General features: G+C 44.3%; 1 protein-coding gene across 1 annotated transcript in view; it reads left to right on the top strand.

Annotated features, from left to right (window-relative positions):
* The window catches only part of LOC143928001 (myomegalin-like), a 426,442-nt gene that overhangs the window by 42,280 nt on the left and 357,959 nt on the right, over positions 1-26,203 (top strand). The window contains exon 3 of the mRNA XM_077452562.1: positions 18,119-18,242. Within this exon, the coding sequence (XP_077308688.1) occupies positions 18,119-18,242 (124 nt within the window). The remainder of the gene's footprint in view (positions 1-18,118; positions 18,243-26,203) is intronic.

Genomic DNA, 26,203 nt, shown 5'->3' with positions numbered 1-26,203 from the left:
ATAACCTCTTCCTGTGTCACCCAGGCTCAGTAGCCTTCCAGCCATTAGTAGTTTGCCTTCCAATGCAGATGCCAAAGCGGCCTATTCTGCCGGCTCCTTGTCCACAGTCACTCCTTCCATAGCCCCACCATCATGCACGGAGGAATCCCCCGAACTATTTGACCACAGTGTTGGGTACATACTGATGGAAGATGCACAGCGATTAGAAGGCTGCAAAGTTGGTTCACAGGTTGAGGAAGGGAGCAACGTGAGCCTAGAGAGAGGGAGTGCCCAAGAAGGACAAGAAACCGGCATTCATGTTCCCCCAGGTGGAGCATACTGCCAAGTTTGCTCCAATGACGAGGAGGGAGGGGATGATGAGCTCACTGACTCTACTTGGGTGCCAGATAGACGAGAGGAGGAGGATGCACAACTCCAACAAGGCAGGATGTCCTCTAGGGGGCAGCTTAAGGGCATCCACCCTACTGCATCACACAGCAAAGTTCTGCAGGTGCAGGGCTCTGCTGACTCCCCACAGATTTTGAAAAGTTCCATGGTGTGGGCCTTTTTTGACATGTGTGCAGCAGATCGCGCTATTGCTGTTTGCAACCTATGTTTGAAGAAGATCAAGTGTGGCCAGAACAGCATATGCTTGACCACACATATGACAACCTCCCATGCAGTCCGTTGGCAGCAGCACTTGAAAGACCCACATCAAAGAAAAAGGCGGACTTCTCCTTGTTCCTCATCTGGGATCTCCAACCCCACTATACCTCCAGTCCTCTCAAAAGCCTGCACTGAGAGGAATGAAGGTATAGCAATAAGTGTCCCAAGTACTTGCAGCCAATCTACTATCAGTATACCTCCATCTAATTTTAGCAGGCAAATGTCCGTACCCCAGTTGCTAAACCGTAAAAAGAAATTCAGTCCCAGCCATCCACATGCTCAACATCTGAATGCTAGCTTAGCCAAATTGCTAGCACTGCACCTGCTGCATTTTCAGCTAGTAGACTCTACCCCCTGAATTTGTGAAATGTGCTGTACCTCAGTGGCAGGTTCCAAAACGCCATTTCTGTTCACGGAAGGCCATTAGGGCTCTCTACCGGCATGTGGAAGGCAATGTTTTGGCCTTGTTGGACAGGAGGGCCAGCAGTAAAGTGCATATTACCGCTGACTTATGGTCTAGCAAACATGGGCAGGGGCGTTAGCTTTCCTTCACGATGCACTGGGTAACTCTGCTGGCAGCTGGTAAGGATGTAGGACAGGGTTCATTATTGTTGGAGCTTGTTCCGCCACCACGCCTCCAAAATGCTAGTGTTGATTCTGCCACAGCTCTCTCCTCCACCCCCTCCTCTTCTTCTTCCTTTATGGCTTCTTCTGCAGATTTCTCCTCTGAGTGGTGCTCTGTAAGTGTTCAAGTGCCTACGCAAGCTCTCAGGCAAAAAAAGACATGCGGTGCTTGAGTTCGTCTGCTTAGGGGACAGGAGCCACACTGGAGCAGAGATTCTGTCAGCTCTGCAGGAGCAGGCTCTGAAGTGGTTGACGACATGCCAGCTTCAGCCAGGAATAGTTATATGCGACAATGGCACCAACTTTCTCTCTGCCCTCCGACAGGGACACTTGACCCATGTCCCATGTTTGGCACACATCCTGAATTTGGTGGTGCAGTGGTTCTTGAGCAGGTACCCAGGCTTACAGGATCTCCTGAGGTAGGCCAGAAAAGTCTGTGGTCATTTCTGCCAGTCATACAATGCCAGTGCTCGGCTGGCTGACATTCAAAGGGAATGCAACCTGCCCACCAACCGCCTCATTTGTGAAATGCCCACCAGGTGGAACTCAACATTGGCAATGCTGCAGTGGCTGCACTCGCAGCAGAGGGCCATCAATGAATATCTGTGTGAGTATGGCACCAGGACAGGGTCAGGGGAGCTTGGCTTTTTTTCGCCACGCTAGTGGCTACTGATCAAGGATGCATGCACTGTCCTGTCACCATTTGAGGAGGCCACGAGGATGGTGAGCAGCGACAATGTATGCATCAGTGATACTTTCCCTCTTGTCTTCCTGTTGGAGGACACGCTTCGTGGAATAATGGACAGGGCACTTGAGGCAGAACAGCGGGAGGAAGAGGAGTACTTCCTTACCTCTGAAGGCCCCCTTTATCCAGATAGCATTCCTGTGTGCCCACCAAGCACACAGGAAGAAGAGGAGGAGGAGGATTGTGTCAGCATGGATATAGAGGATAACACTCAGCAGCAGTCTTCAATGGATGTTTTTCAGTCCCCAGAAACCCAAGGAGTTGTACGTGGTTAGGAGGAGGTAATTCCTGACAACATCATCCTCAGTGACCCAGAGGACTCACAATTGAATGCGTCCGCAAACTTGCGCTGCATGGCCTCCCTGATTCTGCAAAGCCTGCGAAAGGACCCTAGGATTTGTGGTATCAAGGAGAGGGATCTTTACTGGCTGGCAACACTTTTTGATCCACATTACAAGGGTAAGGTTGCAGAACTCATCCTGCCTTCACAGAGGGAGCAGAGGAGGAAACATCTTCAGGAGGCCATGAAGAAAGGTTTGTGAAATCCGTTTCCAGACCCTGGGAGGTTACAATTTCCTGGTGCTGGACAACGTGTTGCTGAGGAAGAGAGGTGGAGAAGGTGGCCAGCTGACATATGCCTTTAGACAGTTTTTCAGTCCTCAGCGCCAAGGTCTGATCGGTTCAAGCAACCATCATCTGTATTACATGGTGCATGAATATCTTGGCACAAGAGCAGACTTGGAGACCTTTCCAACAGACCATCCACTGGATTACTGGGTCTTGAGGATGGACCATGGGCCAGAACTTGCTCAGTATGCAATTGAGCTACTGGCCTGTCCTGCATCCAGCGTTCTTCCTGAACGCACATTCAGTTCAATTTTTTTTACTAGTAATGGCGGCAATCTGCGATTTTTATCATGACTGCAACATTATGGCGGACATGTCAGACAATTTTGACATGTCAGATCCAAACACACCCACATGTCCTCTAGAGGGAGGGAATCTTTGAAAACTAAACAGCTCTGGTGTTAACCACCTCAGTTTATTACAGAACACTGTTACTGATATTAATGATATCATAGCTCTAGTGAAGATCCTCAGTTTTATTAGTTCTGAGTTTTTTATATTATGCACTTATTTCCCTGTTGTCACCTACGCCCTAGTGCAGGGGTATTGAATAAAAAATCAATGGGGGTCCGATCTGTAAAATTTTCTTCCAGCCGAAGTCTGAATAAATCGCTTTTTGTGTGATGACTCTGATTATTCACATCACAGCCCCCTCTTCTAAAATCACAATCTTGTTTTCCTCAGCCCCCCTTGTACATCACAGTTGTCCCTTGACAGCGGTGTCTTCTACCCCCCTGTAACATCACACCCCCCACAGTATCACCTGACCCCCCCTTCACTCTGTCCCCCTTTCACATCCCCCCACAGCCCCAATTTTGCCCCCTCAGCTCATTCCCCATTCACGTTGCTGCCCCCCAAGCTTTGCCCCCATTCACATTACTGCCCCCCTCAGCTCTGCCCACCATTCACATTGCAGCCCACCTAAGTTCTGTCCCCCATTAATATTGCAGCCCCCCCTCAGCTCTGCCCCCCCCACTCACATTGCAGTCCCCCTCATTAATATTGCAGTCCCCCTCAGCTCTGCTCCCCCCTTCACATTTCAGACCCCCACAGATCTGTCCCTCTAATCACAGTGCATCCCCTCTCGGCCCCTATAGCTCTACCCTCCATTCACATTACAGACCCCCACTAACTCTGTCCTCCTCATTTCACATTGTAGATTCCTCAACTCTGCACCTTCACTCTCCTAACTTTCTTGAGTACACAGAGTGGAGGGCAGGAGGCAAGGCAGCTCTAGACAGTGGGAGAAACCACAGCTTTGTATGGAGGGTAGGATCAAGGCAGGTGATAGGTTGCTGGGACCGCCCTTCATTCTTGCGGCCGGTCGCCTGTTGGGACACTTGAAAACTCCCTGCCCTCCACCCAAGGCTGATTTGTCTCCCGATTTCTGTCTAGCATTGTCCCACGGCTGCCGCGCTGTGATTACAGCGGGGTGTGATGAAGAACCAGCTCTGGATGGGACAGTGACTGTCCACATCTGGCCTGAGGTCCGCTATTTAGTGATGCCTGCCTTAATGGATTCTTTATTGGAATAACTTAATTCCCTCTAATTTTTATTGCGGTCTGTGTCACCGAAAATGAGATTCCCCCTCCTTTACTTAAACCTTCATAGGGACAGAACCTGAACACAAACAGCAATAAAAATATGACATTGGCTATGACATTTTCTCAATGCAAAGGGATAAGTATTTTTAATATGAAAGAGTGTTGGTTTTTAGTGGGTGGCTTTCAAATGACAGACACAACACCGCTGACTCACTTTCAATGTGTTGGAAATCTATGGCCAGTGGAGGTATAATTTATAGTTTTATCATGTGATGCTGATGAGCTAATTGAACAACTCCACTGAAAAGTTTTCTTTGAGTTTCCGAGGCCAGGTTGTATTGCTCTGAAGATATTTACGCAGTAATAGGGTTGCTTTGCTGGTGGCAAATAGGCTGTTTACTGTGCAAGGGAATTTTTACTTGGTAGGGAAACTTTTACTTAGATTAGTGAAGAAGGTAAAGTTGTGCTGACTTCTACCATTTAATCACAAGCAAGGAAAAATGCTGTTTTTCTTGATGATTGGGTATTCTTTACCCAAGTGAATTTTCATCACATTTGCTAAGGGAAGATTCCCTTGCAAAGTGAACAGCCTGTTTGCCTTTAATAGATCAACCCCATAAAGTCAGAACTGCTTAGTGGATCCAATAAATAATGGATCATTGGGTATACTAAGTGTAGAGACTCCATCCTGTCAGCAAAGGGCAATGTGCCCACAGTTTTTTTAGTTTACTATTTGGAAGATATCCAACTATTGCTGCTCTTTTGACAACATATACTAATTTGTGCTTTAGTGACATTGCACTGATACTGATTTATGTTTAAATTCTATATTATAAGACTGCTCAGACATAATGTATAAACAGCATTGTGTGTATAATAAATACATTTATTTATATTGAAAAAAAAAAAAAAGAATGATAATTATTTTTGACACAAAAAATAATGGCCTGAATTTAGATATAGGTTTCCTTATCCTTATACTAAAGTGTTATGACCCCCCTCTGTGACCAGCATCCCCCCCCCCCCCCCCCTCCATGCTATAGCTCTCCCTCTGTCTTATCTCACTAAATCTGCTGCTATCTTTATTGCCATTGATTTGTATGTGCTTGTTTTTTTTTCTCTCTTTTTTTTTTTTTCTCTTTTCTCTTTCCTTTCCCTCAGAGATGTGTTTTTTGTTTTTTACATTCTGCTTAAAAATTTGTAAATCAGTACTGCTTGGACCTTGAAGAAGGGGACATTCCCCCGAAAGCTTGTCCTCAAAAATTGTATGTTAGTGCAAATAAAAAAAGTATCACGGGCAGTACTCAATTTTCTCTATTCCAAACACTCAAAGACGACTTCGCTCTACCCAACCACAAGTTCTTCCGATACCTCCAACTCCGACAGACACTTAATACACAGTTTGGTGACTCCATACCAGCCCTTGAGGTCCCACTACTAGTGGACATAGTCCTTGGAAAAGACCCCAAGAAACTGATCTCCCAAATCTATACATAACTCATGACGCCCATAGCGTCCACTACCGCCTCCCGGCTGAAAACATGGGAGCCTGATCTGGGCAATGTGACGGATGAGGACTGGGAGGAGGCCCTCACTAACTGCAAAACGGTTTCTCCTAAACTCTCCGATCGCCTCACCCACCTATCGTACCTGACGCCCTACCACATCTCCAAATTTAGACATGGACATAACCCCAACTGCCCCTGCTGCAGCTCCCCTAACGCCCCCTTCTTTCACCTACTGTGGGCCTGCACATCCATACAGAGGTTCTGGACCCAGGTGGTTCAGTTCTTCCACGATTGCATGGGCTCCCCACTGTCCCTCTGCCCCCGTCAATGTGTGCTGGGACTTCTCTCACTCTCTGATGGCCAAAAATACCTAAATATATTTTTACAAGAAACATTATTCCTTGCCAGGCTACAGATCGCCAGGACGTGGATGAAGGGGACTCCTCCCACACTACAACAATGGATTACAGCTGTCAACATCACTCTCCCCTATAAAAAAGTACTCTACATACACAGGGGTTGTCCTAACAAATATCACAAAATATGGGACAGATGGCTGGGGGAAGCCTCCACCTGTGATGCAGATGGCTAGTTGTGCTTCTCTTTGGCAACCCCAGGGCTCTCGCATGATCCTCCCCCCCTCCGGCCTCGCATTGTTCAACCACCCAATGAACCTATTATGCAAGCTCCCTCCCCTCGAACCTATTTTATGCTTCTATGTATGTCAGTTGGATTGATTTGTAAATGTAGTGCCTGTTGCACTATTTACCCGTATGTTTATGTATTTTTTTATGCTCAATAAACGTTGTTTTGATTTAAAAAAAAAAAAGGTTGAGATTTTTTGAGGTTTATTTATTTTGAGACTGTTATTATGGACTTGTTTCACTTTTTACAGTTGAGTTTGCTGTATTATTGATTGGGTATCTAATCTATATTTAGCAGTGCAGCACATTATTTGTAAGTATGTACAGTATATCCCATGACTGGATAGATATAACGCAAGATATGGCAGGTAAATAATCTCATATATATGTACAGTATTTCAACTGTGGATTTAATTGCTTGCTTGGATTGAGCTCATTGGTCTCATTTATTGCAGAAAACTATAATTTGCCTTTAACCACTTCCCAACCGGTGCGCGCCGATGTACGTCGGCAGAATGGCACGGGCAGGCATATTGGCGTACAGGTACGTCCAATTTTAAATGCTGCCCTGCCATCGCGGTCGCGTGCCTGTCGGGGCCCCCGTGAGTCTGGTCCCGGGTCCCACAGACTCGATTGCCGCGGGCATACCTGCGATCGTCTCACAGGGCGGCTGAACTGGGAGATGCAGTTGTAAACAGCATCTCCCCGTTCTGCCTAGCAACAAGTGACGCTGATCTCTGCTCCATGTGATTGGAGCAGAGATCAGTGTTCACTAAAAGAAAGCCCAGCCCCCAACAGTAAGTAACACACCCCTAGGAACACTTAACCCCTACACTAACACCCATTGGTTAACCCCTTCACTGCCAGTGTCATTTACACAGGAATCACTGCATTTGTATAGCAGTGATTGCTGTATAAATGACAATGGTCCCAAAAATGTGTCAAAAATGTCCGATGTGTCCGCCATAATGTCGCAGTCACAATAAAAATCGCTGATCGCCGCCATTACTAGTAAAAAAAAAATTATTAATAAAAATGCCATAAAACTATCCCCTATTTTGTAAACGCTATAACTTTTGCACAAACAAATCAATAATCGCTTATTGCGATTTTTTTACCAAAAATATGTAGAAGAATACGTATCGTCCTAAACTGAGGAAAAAAAATGTTTTTTTATATATTTTTGGGGGATATTTATTATAACAAAAAGTAAAAAATAATGCGTTTTTTTTTCAAAATTGTCGCTTTATTTTTGTTTATAGCGCAAAAAATAAAAACCGCAGGGGTGATCAAATACTACCAAAAGAAATCTCTATTTATGGGAAAAAAAGGACGTCAATTTTGTTTGGGAGCCACGTCGCATGACCGCGCAATTGTCGGTTAAAGCGACGCAGTGCCGAATCGCAAAAAGTGGTCTGGTCTTTGGCCAGCAAAATGGTCCGGGGCTGAAGTGGTTAAAGGTGCATTCCAGTCAAGTGCAAATTGAGACTTGAGATGCATAAGGAAACACTGTAAACTTTTTTGTTCATTTGCCTTTACTATCCATTGGGTGTAGTCAGTGATGAGACTGACGTGAAAACCGGGTAGCTTACACCTCACCCTATAGTTTACCCAAAGTACACTTTGTCTTGGCACATAGCATTTTTCTTTGAGTTCACCATTAAAGTGGATGTAAACCCTCTCATATACCCAGTGAAGTGAACAGCCTCAGATGATACACAGAGATGAAACAAATCCTCCTACATAAGTTTTACTGTTAGAATTTTCTCTTCCTGATTCACCTGCGGGTGTGGATTCTTTCCAATACACTGTGAGACAGCTGATTGGAGAAAAGACACACACCCCCTCTCCACATAGGCAGAGACCTGCAGAGCAGTACTGTGAATTGACCAGCTCTATTTATAGCACCCACCCTGACACAAAATTCAGCCTGGTTTTATCACAGTTGATGAAGAACTTGTCAGAAGTTATCATGCTGATAACAGAAAAACGGAGCAGGAGAAAGCCACGGAACTTAGGGCTTTGAATAGAGATAAGAAAACATTGCAGATATTTGTGCCCAGCTCAAATTTCATGAATGGGGTTTACATCCACGTTGACTCTGCTTTATGAATGGAATTGCACTTGTGATGTATTCTAAAGAGATGACTTTTCTAGTCTCTTTTCATGATGTTGTGGTGGAAGCTGTTGTGCAGGCGAAGGAGGATACAAAAGCAACTGTGCCAGTGACAAAAGGTATGATCCACTTCACTTGAAAGAGGAGGATCTAGCCCCCTCACCGCTGTCAACCATACACACAGCATTAAGGGAATTTGCCCTGGACATGGCCTTCCTGAAACAAGAGCTGCCCTCACTGAAACAAAATTCCCCCTTCCCCAAAGGGTGAGAACCTGTTACGGAGGGACTCAGAGGAGGAATGGAAGTGTTTCGGTGTGCGCCCGCTTTGGACATGTATGCAAGAACTGTGGCCAGCCTAAATTCAGGATATCACCCAAACCGCCAATAAATGAATGACTTTCAGGGCAGAGGGATGATCCCCAGGACAGTCAACACAAGGTCCCAGCAAACCAGAGTCTATGGTCATGCAGTATTGGCCAACCTCATTAATGGACAAGATTTCCCATGCCTGATTGGTACAGGTTCAGGAGTCACTGTCATGGAGTATGACTGCTACACCCAGTGGTTCAGGACACAATACAGACTGGATCCCTTTTGGCTGTCCCTTAAGTTGACCAACAATTTGCATATCCTGGTAGAAGGTGTCACTTGGATGAGGATCCAGACCGATGTGATCAAGTGGTGGCCTGAGTAGGAGTAGTAGTGACTTGCAGCTCAATAAGCTCAGTAGTGCTTATTGTTCTGGGAATGAACATGTTAAAGGACCTGGACTAGCCCCATTTAGGTGCCAAGTTCAAACATTTGGGCAGCCATGCATGGGGCTGTGGTTTGTGAGCTGTGTGGCTCAATGTGATGCGGGCCTATGAAGCTCACCAGATGGCAGTGAGGTAACAGCCTGAGCAGGTAGAGGTGGCCATGCACTGCCCATACCAAAACTACTCCTGGCACCTCTTCAAGAGGTAATCTGGTCTCTTCCCATTAGGGCCTGCAAGAAGTTTACAAAGGAAATGTTCTGGTGCAGCTCATTAACCTAGGGATAACTCTGATTTCACTTCTCAACTATGGCACCATAGCAGACCTGTACATAGTATCCTGTCACTGCATATCAGAGGCTCAGCCAGAAGTAAAAGCCAGTTGTGCTCCATTACAAGCAGCCGAGTCACAATAAAAGTCGCTGCTGGGACAGCTGGTCATTCCCTTCCAGGACTATTCTCTACTGCAACAAAGGCTGCTGCACCAACTGCTTGAAAAGCATCTCCTGGTTTTTGCTGCCAATCCAGAAGACTATGGTCACACCAAGGACATTGATCACTAAATCCATGCAGGGGATGCTCCACCCATTCGGGAGGGATACTATCATATTCCACCAGCTTTGTACCAGGAGGTCAGGGACTTGCTCTGCAACACAATACAGAGTGGGGTGATTCAAGAAAGTCTTGGTCCATGGGCAGCTCCAGTGGCTCTGGTGCAACCGTTCAATGCCTGTACCCATCGGGATGCCTACTCGTAGAAGAGTTACTTATGGCAATGGGTCAAGCCAAGTACTTCTCCACCATTGACTTTACAAGCAGCAACTGGCAAGTCCCAGTAATGCTGCGTACACACGAGCGGACTGTATGGCGTACTTAGTCCGTCGAAACACATTTCAGCGGACAATCCGCTCGTGTGTGGGCTTCAGCTGACTTTTTCAGCGTGCAGTCCGGCGTACTAAGTATTTCGGTTTTTTAGAAATTCTGTCCGTCGTACTTTGGTTTCAGCGGACAGTACGGTCGTCAGTATGCTAGTTCGACGGACTAAGAATGGCGCATGCCCAGAAAGGATTTACACGGCGGAAGGGTGCTTTGCTGTGTCTTGGACTTCCTATTTCTAGTCCCGTCGTACGTGCTGTACACGTCATCGCACAAGCTTTCGACGGACTGTTTGTGCATCCGTGTGTGGTCAAGTCCGTTCAGTGGAAAGTACGACGGACTGTCCGTCGGATTGTATGACGAACTAAGTATGCTATACAGTCCGCTCGTGTGTACGCGGCATAAGAGATCAAAATCCTGAAAAGACTACCTTTGTCACACCTTTGAGACTGTTTGAATTTAACTGCAGGGAGTGGTTCCCCAGGCAGGGTCCACTGAAATTTACATCTAAGAGGAATGGGCGCTGATTCAACAGAAGAATCCAGATCTCATGCAGGTGCAGTGCTTCTTCTCTCAATCTTAGTGATTCTGAGGCAATGGGATTGACTTGAGACACGGGACAATGTGCTATATCACCAAGTCGTGCATTCCTACCGAACAGCGGGACATCCTACAAATTGTGGTCCCCCAGTCGCACATCCTCCAAGTCTGAATGAGTACTACGTACTGCGAGTGGACACTTTGGAGTTGACAGAACTGAATCCTTGGCCAGAAGATACTACTTCTGCCTGCGTCCGGCAGATTGCGTCCAGAAGGAAAATCGTGTTTGTTGTGAATGTGAATAGGACACCGCCTGAAAGAACCATGCCTTTGACCATCACCACCTTGGAGCTCCTTGAGCTGGTCACCATGGACTTTTTAACGATCTCCAGCTCGCTCTTAGAATATTACCATGCCTTAGTTTTTGTCAACCACTTTATCAAGTTCGCCATGGTAGTTCCCAATAAGGACCAGATGGCCCCAACAACGGCAAAATTATTTTGGGAACATGTGGTCCAACCTGACGGGTGCACCAAACACATACTCTTAGACCAAGGCCCAAAGTTTGAGTCAGTGATTATGTCCGAGCTTTGCTGCCTTAGTGGTATCTGAAAGTCACATACCACCCCCTATCATCCACAGGGTAATTGAGCTTATGAACAGTTCAACTGCACCAGGCTGGGCATGCTACAGACTCTCAAATAAGGGCATGGAGAGTGATGGGCATACAAACTGCTGGACACATGCCCTTCTTCTTGATATTCAGGCGCTTTGGCCAGCTACCAGTGAATATCCTAGTGGGTTCCCCTGAGGATGTGACATCCCTGACACCTAGCACCTAGAAGCACTGGGACAGAAAGCCAAGAAAGTGGTGATGGATAGACACAAAGACTTGGCCGAGGACTTTGTCCTAGAGGATCTGTCATTGCAACTGGGGGACCGGGTATTGCTGTAAAATACCAAAAATGAACGAGGCAGTAAGCTAGAGCCCAAGTGGGTACATACTCCTTATTGGGTGGAGCAACAGCCCTTTCCTCCAACTCCAGTATAAGACCTGGTCTCAGCTTTGGATATTTACAAATCTGGACTTTGACTTGAAATGGTCAGGGGTGGGTAGTGGGGTCCCCCAGGGTTCTGTGCTGGGACCAATCCTATTTAATTTGTTCATAAATGACCTGGAGGATGGGGTAAACAGTTCAATCTCTGTATTTGCGGACGATACTAAGCTAAGCAGGGCAATAACTAATCCACAGGATGTGGAAACCTTGCAAAAAGATCTCAACAAATTAATGGTGTGGGCAACTACATGGCAAATGAGGTTCAATGTACAAAAATGTAAAATAATGCATTTGGGTGGCAAAAATATGAATGCAATCTATACACTGGGGGGAGAACCTCTGGGGGAATCTAGGATGAAAAAGGACCTTGGGGTCCTAGTAGATGATAGGCTCAGTAATGACAAGCTGCTGCTAACAAAGCAAACAGAATATTGTCATGCATTAAAAAGGGGATCAACTTCCAGCGATAAAATTATAATTCTCCCGCTCTACAAGATTCTGGTCCGGCCACACCTGGAGTATGCTGTCCAGTTCTGGGCAACAGTCCTCAGGAAGGATGTACTGGAAATGGAGCGAGTACAAAGAAGGGCATCAAAGCTAATAAAGGGTCTGGAGGATATCAGTTATGAGGAAAGGTTGAATTATTCTCCCTGGCGAAGAGACGCTTGAGAGGGGATAATATTTCAATATACAAATACCATACTGGTGACCCCACAATAGGGATAAAACTTTTTCTCAAAAGGGAGTTTAACAAGACTCGTGGCCACTCATTAAAATTAGAAGAAAAGAGATTTAACCTTAACCACTTGACCACTGGGCACTTAAACACCCTTAATAACCAGACCAATTTTCAGCTTTCGGTGCTCTCACATTTTGAATGACAATTACTCAGTCATGCAACACTGGACCTATATGAAATTGTTGTCCTTTTTTTCACACAAATAGAGCTTTCTTTTGGTGGTATTTAATCGCCGCTCAGTTTTTTATTTTTTGTGCTATAAAAGAAAAAATACCGCAAATTCTGTAAAAAAATGAATTTTTCTTTGTTTCTGTTATAAAATTTAGCAGATTAGTAATTTTTTCTTCATAAATTTTGGCCAAAATTTATACTACTACATATCTTTGGTAAAAAATAAGTACAAATTGGTGGATATTATTTGGTCTTTGTGAAAGTTATAGAGTCCACAAGCTATGGTGCCAATATCTGAAAATTGATCACACCTGAAGTACTGACGGCCTATTTCAATTCTTGAGACCCCAACATGCCAGAAAAGTACAAATACCCCCCAAATGACCCCTTTTTGGAAAGAAGACATTCCAATGTATTTAGTAAGAGGCATGACGAGTTTTTTGAAATTGTCATTTTTTCCCACAATTCTTTGCAAAATCAAGATTTTTTTAACTTTTTTTTTTCACAAAATTGTCATATTATCAGTTTATTTCTCACACACAGCATATGCATACCACAAATTACACCCAAAAACACATTCTGCTATTACTACCGAGTACGGCGATACCACATGTGTGAGACTTTTACACAGTGTGGCCACATACAGAGGCCTAACATGCAGGGAGCGCCATCAGGCGTTCTGGAGCACCCAGGACAATTCTGACATTTCTCTCCTACATGTAAAAATCATCATTTATTTGCTAGAAAATTACATAGAATCCCAAAACATTATATATGTTTTTTTAGCAAACACCCTGGAGAATACAATGGTGGTCGTTGCAACTTTTTATCTTGCACGGTATTTGCGCAGCAATTTTTCAAATGTGCTTAAAAAAAAGAAAACACAGTAAAGTTAGCCCAATTTTTGCATAATGTGAAAGATGAAGTTACGCTGAGTAAATAGATACCTAACATGTCACTCTTCAAAATTGCACACGCTCATGGAATGGCGCCAAACGTCGCTACTTAAAAATCCCCATAGGCAACGCTTTAATTTTTTTTTACTGGTTATATGTTTTGAGTTACAGAGGAGGTCTAGGGCTAGAATTATTGCTCTCGCTCTAACGTTCGCAGCAATACCTCACATGTGTGGTTTGAACACCATTTTCATATGTGGGCGGGACTTACGTATGCATTCGCTTCTGCATGCGAGCACATGGGGACAGGGGCGCTTTAAAAAAAAAATAAAAAATTATTGTTCATTTTACTTTATTTATTTTAGTTTGACATTTGTTTCCCCCCAAAAAAAATTTTTGATCACTTTTATTCCTATTACAAGGAATGTAAACATCCCTTGTAATAGGAATATGGCATGACAGGTCCTCTTTACAGTGAGATATGGGGTCAATAAGACGCCACATCCCACCTCTAGGCTGGAAAGCCTGAAATAAAAAAAATAAAAAAAGATTCTGGCTTTGATCGTTTTGGCGAGTCGGTAGAAGCACCGGAAGGGCGGCGGGGGGGGGGGGGGGCTTGTCTATGGCTGGGTATTGCAGGGTATCACCGACTATGGCTGGGTATTGCAGGGTATCTCCGAGTATGGCTGGGTATCTCCGAGTATGGCAATTTATGGCAGGGTATTGCAGAGTATTGGCAGCGTATTGCAGAGTATTGGCTGGAATTTTACTGCAGAGTATTGGCAGGTACTGCAGAGTATTGGAGGGTAGCACAGAGTATTGGCTGGTATTGCAGAGTATTGGCGGGTGTTGCAGAGTATTGGCGGGTGTTGCAGAGTATTGCAGAGTATTTGTGGGTATTGCAGAGTATTTGCGGGTATTACAGTGTATTGCAGCGTATTTGCGGGTATTGCAGAGTATTGCAGAGTATTTGCGGGTATTGCAGAGTATTTGTGGGTATTGCAGAGTATTTGCAGGTATTGCAGAGTATTGCAGAGTATTTGCGGGTATTGCAGAGTATTTGCTGGTACTGCAGAGTATTGCAGGGTATTGCAGTGTATTTGCTGGTACTGCAGAGTATTGCAGGGTATTGCAGAGTAATGACAGGGAATTGAGGGGTTACATTTCGGTGAGCAGTGATGTGGGCACTGCAGATTCAGCCCACAGCGCTGCTGACACCGATCTCTTCCCCCTCCGATGTACCGATCGGTACAGAGAGGGGGAGGGAGGAACCGGCGTCATAACATGACGCGGGTTTGTTTACAGGTGATCACTCATTTGACGGAGCGATCACGTGTTAAACAGCCGCGATGAGCGGCCGTTTACCATGATACGTGATGCGCCTGGTCCTGTGGACCCGGCGGTCACGGATGCCCTCGAGTGTGCGCCCCAGGGGGCGCGCGAGAGTGGAATTCTGGGAGGACATCATATGATGGCCTCCCAGAGTTAAACAACCGCCCTGTAGCCGTCATTCGGCTATGGGCCGGTTGTTAAGTGGTTAAACTACGTAGAGGGTTCTTTACTGTAAGAGCAGCAAGGATGTGGAATTCCCTTCTACAGGTAGTGGTCTCAGCGGGGGGGCATTGATAGTTTCAAGAAACTATTAGATAACCACCTGAACGACCGCAACATACAGGGATATAAAATGTAATACTGACATATAATCACACACATAGATTGGACTTGATGGACTTGTGTCTTTTTTCAACCTCACCTACTATGTAATTATGTAAGTAATGCCGAAGGGCTGGACAACTGATATGTGTGGCTTATAGCTTGTGATATACATTTTTGTAACTCCATACTGAATACCTGAACTTGAATACAACGTTGTCCGGTTTTAAAGGTTGAGGATGAAGGGGTATTGTCTTTCCTTTTTTATATATTGATTACTTTTGTGAATTCAATAAAGTTTATATTGCTGGAACCATTTGAAGCCACATGTGTCCAGAAGGCAGCCACTACAATGCCTTAAAAAAAGTATTCATACCCCTTGAAATTTTCCACATTTTGTCAAAGATGTAAATGTATTTTATTGGAATTTTATGTGATAGACAAAACACAAAGTGGCACATAATTATGAAGTAGAATTAAAATAATAAATGATTTTCAATTTTTTTTTACAAATAAATATCTGAAAAGTGTGGTATGCATTTGTATTCAGCCCTCCCGTGTCAATACTTTGTAGAACCACATTTCGCTGCAATTACAACTGCAAGTCTTTTGGGGTATGCCTCTACTAGCTTGGCACATCTAGAGAGTGAACATTTTGCCCATTCTTCTTTGCAAAATAGCCCAAGCTCTGTCAAATCAGATAGAGAGCATCTGTGAACAGCAATTTTAAAGTCTTGCCACAGATTCTCAATTGGATTTAGGCCTGGACTTTGACTGGGCCATTCTAACACATGAATAGGCTTTGATATTAACCATTCCATTGTAGCTCTGGCTGTATGTTTTGGGTTGTTGTCTTGCTGGAAGGTGAACCTCTGCCCCAGTTTCAAGTCTTTTGCAGACTCTAACATGTTTTCTTCTAAAACCTGCCTTGGATTTGGCTCCATCCATCTTCCCATCAACTGCTTCCCTGTCCCCACAACATGATGCTACCACCACTATGTTTCACGGTGGGGATGGTGTGTTCAAGGTGATGTGTAGTTTTTGTTTTTCTGCCCTCATAGCGTTTTGCTTTTAGGCCAAAAAGGTAAATTTTGGTCTCATCTCTTCTTCCACATGCTTGCTGTGTCCCACACATGGATTCTCGCAAACTGAAAACTGGAATTCTTATGGCTTTCTTTCAACAATGACTTTCTTCTTGACACTTTTCCATAAAGGCCAGATTTGTGGAGTGCATGACTAATAGTTGTCCTGTGGACAGATTCTCCCTCCTGAGCTGTGGAACACGATCTCTGCAGCTCCTCCAGCGTTACCATGGGCCTCTTGGCTCCTTCTCTGATTGATGCTTTCCTTACCCGGCCTGTCAGTTTAGGTGGACAGCCATGTCTTGGTAGGTTTGCAGTTGTGACATACGCTTTCTATTTTGGATAATGGATTGAACAGTACTCCATGAGATGTCCAAAGCTTTGGATATTTTTTTATAACCTAACCCTGCTTTAAACTTCTCCACAACTTTATCCTTGATCTGTCTGGTGTGTCCCTTGGCCTTCATAATGCTGTTTGTTTACTAAGGTTCTCTAACAAACCTCTGAGGACTTAACAGAACAGGTATATTTATACTGAGATTAGATTACACACAGGTGGACTTTATTTACTAATTAGGTGACTACTGAAGGCAATTGGTTCCACTAGATTTTAGTTAGGAGTATCAGAGTAAAGGGAGCTGAATACAAATGCACGCCACACTTTTTTAGATATTTATTTGTAAAAAATTTTGAAAACCATTTATCATTTTTATTCCACTTCACAATTATGTGCTACTTTGTGTTGGTCTATCACATAAAATCCTAATAAAATACATTTACGTTTTTGGTTGTAACACGACAAAATGTGGAAAATTTCCAAGGGGTATGAATACTTTTTCAAGGCACTGTAAATGCTTCTTTCACAGTTTCACTGTGTCCCAAATGTTATTATAATGGCCCCTGCGGAATCCTGTGGCCACTGTTCTGCCAAACCAGCTAGAGACCAAGAAGTATTTGACCCTGTGGATGTTCCACCAATGCAGGAGCTTCCCACAGAGTGGTATCAGCCTCCACTCCTGCTCAAGTCTCCAGCCCCTCTGGGCTGTGCAGCAGCCAGTGCAGCAACGATGGACAGTCCAACAAGTTCAACAGACTGTTCAGATGCCACCGAACATTTGGCTTTGGGCCCAGGTGATGGGGGGTATGGAAAGCCCAGTTGACCCCCAGCCACCTGTGGTCCCAGAGTCACAGCCAGAAGATGATTACTTGCAACCTCACACTGCAGAGGACACTATTGCTCATTGCCCTTTTGAGGTCTAACCACAGCCATCTTCCTGCAAGATACTCTGATTATGTTGTTTAAACTTTTTCCTGTTGTGCCATGTGACTATGGTAGCCATCTTGGGTCAGGCAGAGCCTATTTAAGACCTTACGGGTAGTGTAGGGACAGACAACCATTTGACAGGGACAGGGAGGGGTTGCAGACGAGTAGAGAAAATATAGGGGCACGCCATTCTTCCTGGATACCTTTCCAGGCCAGCCTGCATTCCACCCCACAAGACAAATGCTGTCAGCACCTCTGAGACCTGCTCTGCTACACACCGTTAATACATTCTGTGCGTGTTTCTGGTTGGGCATCTTCCTGCTGGGTTTGTTGTGAATAACTAAACTCTGACATTAATACAAGTCCTGTTCTCTGCCAACACATCACGCTGTACCTCCGCATGCGTTGGTAGCGGTAAGGGGCAAGGTAGGTATTTATAAGGGGAGGGGAAGGGTAGGCTAGTTTAGCTTTGGAAAGGTATATGAGCACTTTGTTTAAAAGTGCACTTATCCTTGAAGGCTCCACATTCAAAAGTATGATGCCAAGTCTCTGGGGAGTAGAGCCAGGTACTATAGAAAACACATAAAATGGTAAGGTTTCTTTTAATTGATACATCTGTGTTATTTTTCAGGAGTGCTGCTGAAAACTCAACAAGCTGCAATGAACCACATCTGCATGAACAGTGTAGGCAGAAGCTGGAAGATGCAGCGCAGATTCAAAAGCTACTAGAGAACAAGATTCAGTTACTGCAGGAGGTAAGACAAAGCAAATACGTTAGGGAGGGTCTACTATGCATCTTTTTTGTTACATATTTTTGTCTTTCTGTAAATATCCAGTCAATATTTTCAGTGTTTACAACAATATACAGCAGGAATCTCAAACAGCTCATGTTACGGCAGCAAGTGTAAACAAGTGATCGAGGAAGGGAGCTGCTAGGCTGAGCATGTGAGAGGATGCTGACTCCCGAGACTCCACCGAAGATCAGCTAATTAATAGCATTAGAGGCATCTCCTGTGCAGTGATGGCCCGTCCATAGAGTGCTCACAGGTGCTGCCCCCCCATCCATGCATCCACCCCCCGATCTACATACAGGGCGCCGGACTATGGATTCCAATGGGGGTGGGTGTTTTTTTGAAGCACGTGATTAGAGCCAGAGGCTTCAAAAAAGGGTGGGCTCAGTTGTGTGAGATAGCAAATGAATATTCGCTATTTTCACACTAAATCTCCTCCCCGCCAATCAGGAAGCGGGTCTGAGACCTGTTTCCCGATTAGCCAAAACGTCAGGCGATTATATTAGGAGCCTAATGCTTAGAAGGAAGAGAGTGGAGATGCACGACGGAAGCCGATGGAGGAGCGGACGCCAGAACCGCTGCTTGCACCTCACCACCCGCTGCACTGGAGGGGATACCAGAGCTGCTGCTCACACCTCGCCACCCGCCGTGCTGGAGGGGACACCAGAGCCGCTGCTCATACCTCCCCACCCGCCGTACTGGAGGAATGGACACCAGAGCCACTGCCCGCACCTTGCTATCTAGATGGTGCCTGCCCACCGTGCTGGAAGGGACACTGGAGGCTAAGGATATGGTTAAGGATGCCTCTGTTATGCCTCCTGCAGGACCGGAGCCTGGGAAGCCGGAGGAGATGGAGAATGCAGGCACTGCAGCTGTATGTGAGGTAATAGATGGGGTTAGGCAAGTGGAGGATATTGTGGCTGTGGCTGACGGAGAGGAGAGAGATAGGTGTTCAGTGCTGGGTGCTGCTGTGCCAGGAGGGCTGGGTGGTTTTTGCCCAGCTTTGTCCATCGTCCCCAATTGGGGAACCAACCCTCAAAGATGTACAGAACTGCAACTATACTCTATCTTTTCTCAGAGAAGATGTCACTATTATATGCCAAGACATGCAGAAAGTGCAAGAACGCACATCTGCTTTAGAGAACTGGGTTTCCATCATAGAAAAGTAGACAGGTCTCATGCAACATGGTCTTAAAGCAGTGGGCTCTCAATCTAGTTATCATGCTAATCACATAGATGACCTTGAAAACAGACTTATAAGGAACAATATATGCATTCTTGGTCTCCCAGAGCGCATGGAAGGGAAGAACCCTACTTAGTTTATTGAACAATGGCTGCTGGATGCCTTTGATAAGCAAACTTATCAAAGGCTTCACCCCTTTTTTTTGTGGTGGAACGGGCGCATAGGATTCCTGCCAGACTTCCACCTCTGGGTAACCCTGCTTGCTTCTCTTAAAAATGCTCCACTTTAGGGACAGAGACAAAATTCTCTTTTTAGCCTGTACCAAGGGCAACATTGAAGCTAATGGTTCCAAAGTCTTTTTTTCCCCTAAATATTCTGTTGAGGTTCAAAAACAAAGAGCTGTTTGCAGATATTAATAGGCATCTCCGCACCCTCCAAATCCGATATGCTATGCTTTGCCCTGCTAATCCTAAGGGGGCTGAAATCTGGCTTGATAGAAATTATCAACATTTGCCTCCCCCTTCCTCTAGTAACAATACCTCATGATTGTTGGAGTAGTTTTCTTTCTTTTTTAATTAGGCAGTTTTTTCAGAGATGCTTTTTTTGTCCTTTTCTTTTCAGCTTTAGACGGAGTTCATGTGCACTTTAATTTAACAACTTGCCTCTGTCCTACTGGGCTATAGACCCATTTGCAAACCTGTATAAACTTTTTTTTTGTTTTTTTTCCCCTTTACATCTTCCTGCTGGGAATTTTTGGCATCCAGTGTGTCAGGATGCATGCGTGTTTTGTTTGTTTCAGGGGAGGGTTTTCTGTTTTGTTTTCTTTTCTCCACCAGTTTATATATTTACGGCCCTACTATCTGATTTCTCATTATTTGTATGGATAAATGCTTCCCCTTTTTAGGTACCATCTTTTTGTCTACAAGGGGCTGGAGGATATTTTTTCTACCGATTTATAGACTTATTATTTGCACCTGATTATATATAGAAAGTTAATGATGGCTACTGAAATTTCAATATTGTCTTGGAACATCAGCGGAATTAAGGATCCTATTAAGGACCATGTTTAATACTTTGAATCAATATGCACCAAATAGTTTGCTTGCAGGAAACACATTTAACTCAGGACACAGTTACTTTGTTGCAGAATAAAAAGTACCCTATTCAGTATCATGCTGTATGCTCCATGTATGCTAGAGGCACTAGTACATTATTTTTGTTCTAAACTTCAGTTTTCCTGCGGGCAAACTTTGTTGGATTTGCAGAGTAGGTTTATTTTATTAGTGTGTACATTGTTTTCTACACAATTTATACTGGGTCTGCATATATCCCTCCACCTTATATTGGTGAGTTAGATAGGGCAGATAGGTTCATTCTTGGTGAATAATCGGGGGATCCCCCTGTTGATTGTGTGGAACTTTAACAGTGTTTGCAACCTTAGTATGGATATATATCCAGCAGGTACTCAAGTGGACACTCCCTTTTATAGCTACTGCATGGGATTGGGACTTCAGGACATATGGCACCTAGCATTTATCAGACCTTATCGAGAATAGATCTGTCACTGGGCATGGATTTGGCACTCCCATGGGTTTCTAATATACAATACTTAATCAGGGACCTTAGAGAATCAGATCATTCCCTTATTCTAGTTACTCTAGAAAAAATTAAACCTAGGCTTAAGCCTAACTGGTGTGTTCCTGCCATTTGGTTAAAGGAGCTGTCCCAGGGAGACTCAACGAGTCAAGCCCTAACTGAGTTTTTTAATATTAATGATAAATCTGCTTCACTTTAGGTGGTTTGGGATACTATGAAAGATTTTTTGAGGGTTGTTTTGCTGAAAGCAATTAGCGTTTATAAAAAAATCTAATTTAGAATGGGAATGTTTGTTAGCCGCTGAGTTGCAGCAAAAAGAAGCTCAGTATATACAGGATCCTACCCCTTCTAACCGCTGTGCCTGGAAGGATGCGCAATTACTGTATAGACAACCTTGGACAAGGCTGATCGTTCTTAATTTTTTTTCCTGATGTTGTGGTTTTGAGGAAGGTGAGAGAACTGGCCATATGTTAACGGTAATAACGAACTCCCAAGATAACACCAATTTTATTTCTGCTATTCATACATCAGGGGCGCGTTTACACATTATCAAAATGAAATCCTGAGTTCCTTTTGTTCCTTTTATAGTAAATTGTATCAGAGAAAAGTTCACTATTCTGTGTCACGTCTTAGAGAATTTTTGGACCCTTTAAAACTGCCCTCTCTCCACTATAGAAAGAGGGGAGCTTAATGCCCCTCTGATGTTAGAGGAGCTTAGTAAGGAAGTGACAGAATTTCTAGGCTACTGTCAGAAGTGTACAAACAATATGGGGATATCCTGTTGCCAGAATTGTTGAAGGTGCTCAACCAGGCTTGGGAATCTTTTAAACTTCCAGACTCTATGAATGATGCCTGTATTATTGTACTACCATAACCAGAAAAAGATCTTTTGGCTTCGGAATCTTACCATCCGATATCACTTTTAAATTTGGACATTAAGATTTTGGCTAGGATCCTGGCAATGAGATTAGGCAGGGTTATGCAGGGTTTGATCCAGCTTTATCCATACTATGGTCTACAGTGATTAATTTGAGGAGACTTTCTTTTTAATATGCAGTTGCCATCAGATAGAGGGCTATCTTGTCACTTGAAGCTACGAAAGCATTCAACAGCGTCGAGTGGAAATATTTTTGGCAGGTTCTGGACAGGTTTGGCTTGGGAGATAGATTTATATGCTGGGTCAAGCTATTATATTCTGCACCAAGGGCCTGTATGTGTATGCAAATAAATGGTTTCGTTTTCCCATTATCCAGGGCCACTCGGAAGGGGTGTCATTTGTCCCCACTGCTATTTGCATTGGCTGTTGAGCCACTAGCTGAAGCTGTTCGACAGTCTGATGCTATCAGTGGGTTTATTAAAGAAATATGGAACAAAAAAATCTCCCTATACATGGACTACGCCTTGCTGTTTCTCTGAGATATGGACATGTCCTTTAATCTAGTCCTATTTCCCTTAGATGATTCTAACTTGTCCGTACCAAGAGAGACCAAGCAAATTACAGTTTTGTCATCCTTTGAATACTTGGGAATATGGATACATTCAAGGATGGAAGACTATTTACGATATAATCTGACTCCCATTCTTGATAAATTTAAACATAAGAGGCTAGCCTGGAGTAAGCTACCTTTATAGGTGGTGGGCAGAGCAAATCTTCTAAAAACGATATGGACCACTCAATTATTATATGTTTTACATAACTTGCCTATATGGATTCCTCTTAAATGGAAAGGAGAAAGATTAAACTTTTTACCCTTCAGCGAGCTAAGGAAGTGGGGGGGGGGGGGGGGTTAGTGGTGCCACAACCGAGACTATATATTATAGCTTCCCAACCTCAGCATTTCGCTGGATGGGGGGGGGGGGGCAATAAATTGGAGAGATCCCAGACAGACTGTGCTTTTGAGTCATTGCTCTTGTTATAAACTTATGGCCCAGTTAGAATCGGTAATTTTTGCATATGCCCATTATAGCCCAACACTTATGAATAAAGTTCAGCAGGAAATGATACGTATAATGAATTATGAAGGGGTGTCAGAATTTTAACTACTATGGGGGAATAGGCATTACCAAGAATTCTGTAAATTGGAGGGGTTTGAGCACTGGCGCTGTCAAGACCTTCAATACTTTGCCCAGCTTTATTCTCAAAATGGCCTACAGTCTTTTCAGGATCTACAGGAGTCTTATCAACTGCCTCATAATAATTTCTATAACAACTGCGATATGCGTTTCAGTCACAGTCTAAATGTGTCGAGATGGATAGAAGGCCTATGCCAAATGTAACCTTATTGTCAGTGGCTACAGAGAAAAAAGGCCTTATTTTATTATTATATAGCCAACTTATGATGAACTATCACGTTATCTCAGATAGCCTAGGTAGAAGGGGTTGGGAGACAGATCAGGGTGTTATATCAGAGGATTGGCAAAATATTTTGAAGCGAGTCCCATCTGTATCCTTATCATCTGCCCAATGCCTATCCCAATTGTTTATTATATATAGGTCATATAGTACTCCGGTAAAGCTTTTTAAGTGGAGACGGTGGTAAACACCTGAATGCCTGTGGTGTATGCAATCTGCAGCTGACCTGCTCCATATGTTGTGGAAGTGCCCCAAACTGGTCAGATTTTGGCAAGAGGTGGTGACCACAATTAATGGAGCTTACCGTACCCATATTGATCTGGACCCTAAGACTTGCTGATTGGGTTATCTTAACGAAGAGCTATTCCCAAAGGAGACTTTAATACCGATTGGTAGATTATTATTTATAGCTCCTAAGCTAATTGCTATGAAATGGTTGTCCCCCAGTTTACCCTTATTTGAGGAAAGGCGCTTCCAAGTAAACAATACTATTTTGATGGAACAACAGGTTTATCGCAATAGGGGTACACCAGATAAATTTGTTAAACCGTGGGGACCGTGGTTATCAGCCCAGGACTGGCTCCATCTCTTCAGGGCCCCCTTAGAATACCATAAAGTGATCAACTCGGCAGTGGACCTGTAAATACCTGTTGGATACGACAATCTAAACTGTACTGGTGGTTGGCCTAGGGTGGTGGTGGGGTTTTTTCTTTTTTATTCTTTTCTCTTTCTTTTTTTTTTCTTTTTTTATATATATATTTTCTTAAAAGCCAACATATTTTTTCTCTGTTCCAAGTCCATATGGATATCCTGGAGGTTGTTTGACATATGAGACTGGGATTTATAATGTATATTCTGTAAAGTTTTTTATTGTTTTTTTGTAATGCTTGTTTGTTGTATAACTGCAAACAGGGCCGTTTTTAATATTGATTGGACCCAGGGCAAAACTTTTCTTGGGGCCCCCCATGCAGTTTTGCTCTCCACCTGCTCTGACACATACAATAAATAGCAGCTAGACTCAAAATCCTTTACTGAATCAGATCAGGCAGCTATTGCGATTGGTTGCCAGAGGTTACACAGTGTATCATTACCAATCACTGACTGGTTGCTAGAGGTTACAGCACACATTATGGCTCACTGATTAGTTGCTAGTGGTTACAGCACATGATTTCTGCTTGTTGATTGGTTGCTAGAGATTACTGTGGATATGACCTCAGGGGGGCATGACATACATATCAATGCCGCCGGCTGCCGCTATTTACATATGAATGCTGTTAATTGACATGTAAACACAGGGTCTGCAGGTGAGTCATCTGTACACGACAATAGGGCAGAGCCGGGTAGCATTAGTAGCAGCACTTCACACTGAGATATCGGGACACAGCACAGGACTAAAACCTCAAGGGGCCAGGGAATTTAAATCAGGATAGTTGGCAAATATGAGACAGCTGCTTTGGGCATCACAACAATGACAGGGCCCAGGGCAGCTGCCCCCTTTGCCCTGCCTTAAAAACGGCCCTGACTGCAAAAACCTTAATTAAGAGAGTTAAAAAAAAGTGATAGATTTGAGCACCACTTGAGAAAACCTAGGGATCTTTGCACCAATAATTACATTATTCAAAATTTATATGAATGGGTACTAATGTGTGCCTTTCATACACTAGTTATTTTAAGATGAAGACAGTTTTTTGGTCTTTGTAATGGTATAATTTTTTTCTGGACATGTATTATTTCATCAAATGAGCCATCACTTTAAAAGTGATCCAAGGGGAAGACAGAGTTAAACTGGTCTTGAAGTTGCACTATTGACCCACAATTTTTATATATATATATATATATATATATATATATATATATATATATATATATATATGTATATACACAGCATACTGTATATGTGATCAACCTATTATAGGCACCACAATAGCACTGGGAAATATCCCCATCACCCTCACCTATGCTCTCGGTCTTGGGAACCTGAAATTCCCACCAGGCATTTCAGTGACAGGTTTTCAGTTTCTAATGGATAAGCTCTCATTGCCCACATCCTACTTACTGTACCTACCTTTGGCCAACCATACAGGACATGCATGAAGATCCCATATACACCCTGTTGAGCTTTTAGAGAATTTTGCAAATGCACTATTTTCTAGCTTCCCTACTGAATCCCAGTACATACGCTCGACCCCCAGCATCTTAGGAAACCCTCTAATGCCGCGTACACACGTAGCGGACTATCCGGCGGACTTAGTCTGGCGGACTTCCCGCCGGACTTTCCGAACGGGCTACTTGCCCACACACGGCACTTTTTCAGCGGACTAATACGGCATACTAAGTCCGCTGGACTATCCGCCGTACTTTTGAAATGAACGGACTCATTTTGAGCGCGTCTCCAGGTAGCCGGGGCCAGCGAAGGAGGCGTCGCTGGCCCCACCACCTGGTATGGACTTAAAGGGGAATCCCTACGCCGAAAAAGCGGCGTGGTGGTCCCCCCCTAGGCCCACATCAGACCCTTATCCGAGCACGCTACTCGGCCGGCCAGGAAAGGGGGTGGGGATGAGCGAGCGCCCCCCCCTCCTGAGCCGTACCAGGCCACGTGCCCTCAACATGGGGGGTGCCTTGGGGAAGGGGGGGCCGCGCAGCCCCCCCACCCCAAAGCACCTTGTCCCCATGTTGATGAGGACAAGGGCCTCTTCCCGACAACCCTGGCTGTTGGTTGTCAGGGTCTGCGGGCGGGGGGCTTATCGGAATCCGGGAGCCCCCTTTAATAAGGGGGCCCCCTGATACTGGCCC

The sequence above is a fragment of the Lithobates pipiens genome, unplaced genomic scaffold, assembly GCF_037356315.1.
Source record: "Lithobates pipiens isolate NorthernLeopardFrog02 unplaced genomic scaffold, aLitPip1_a1.2 Scaffold_23, whole genome shotgun sequence".
Lineage (NCBI taxonomy): Eukaryota > Metazoa > Chordata > Amphibia > Anura > Ranidae > Lithobates > Lithobates pipiens.
Note: the sequence above shows the minus strand (reverse complement) of the source record. Positions and strands in the feature narration are given on the sequence as shown.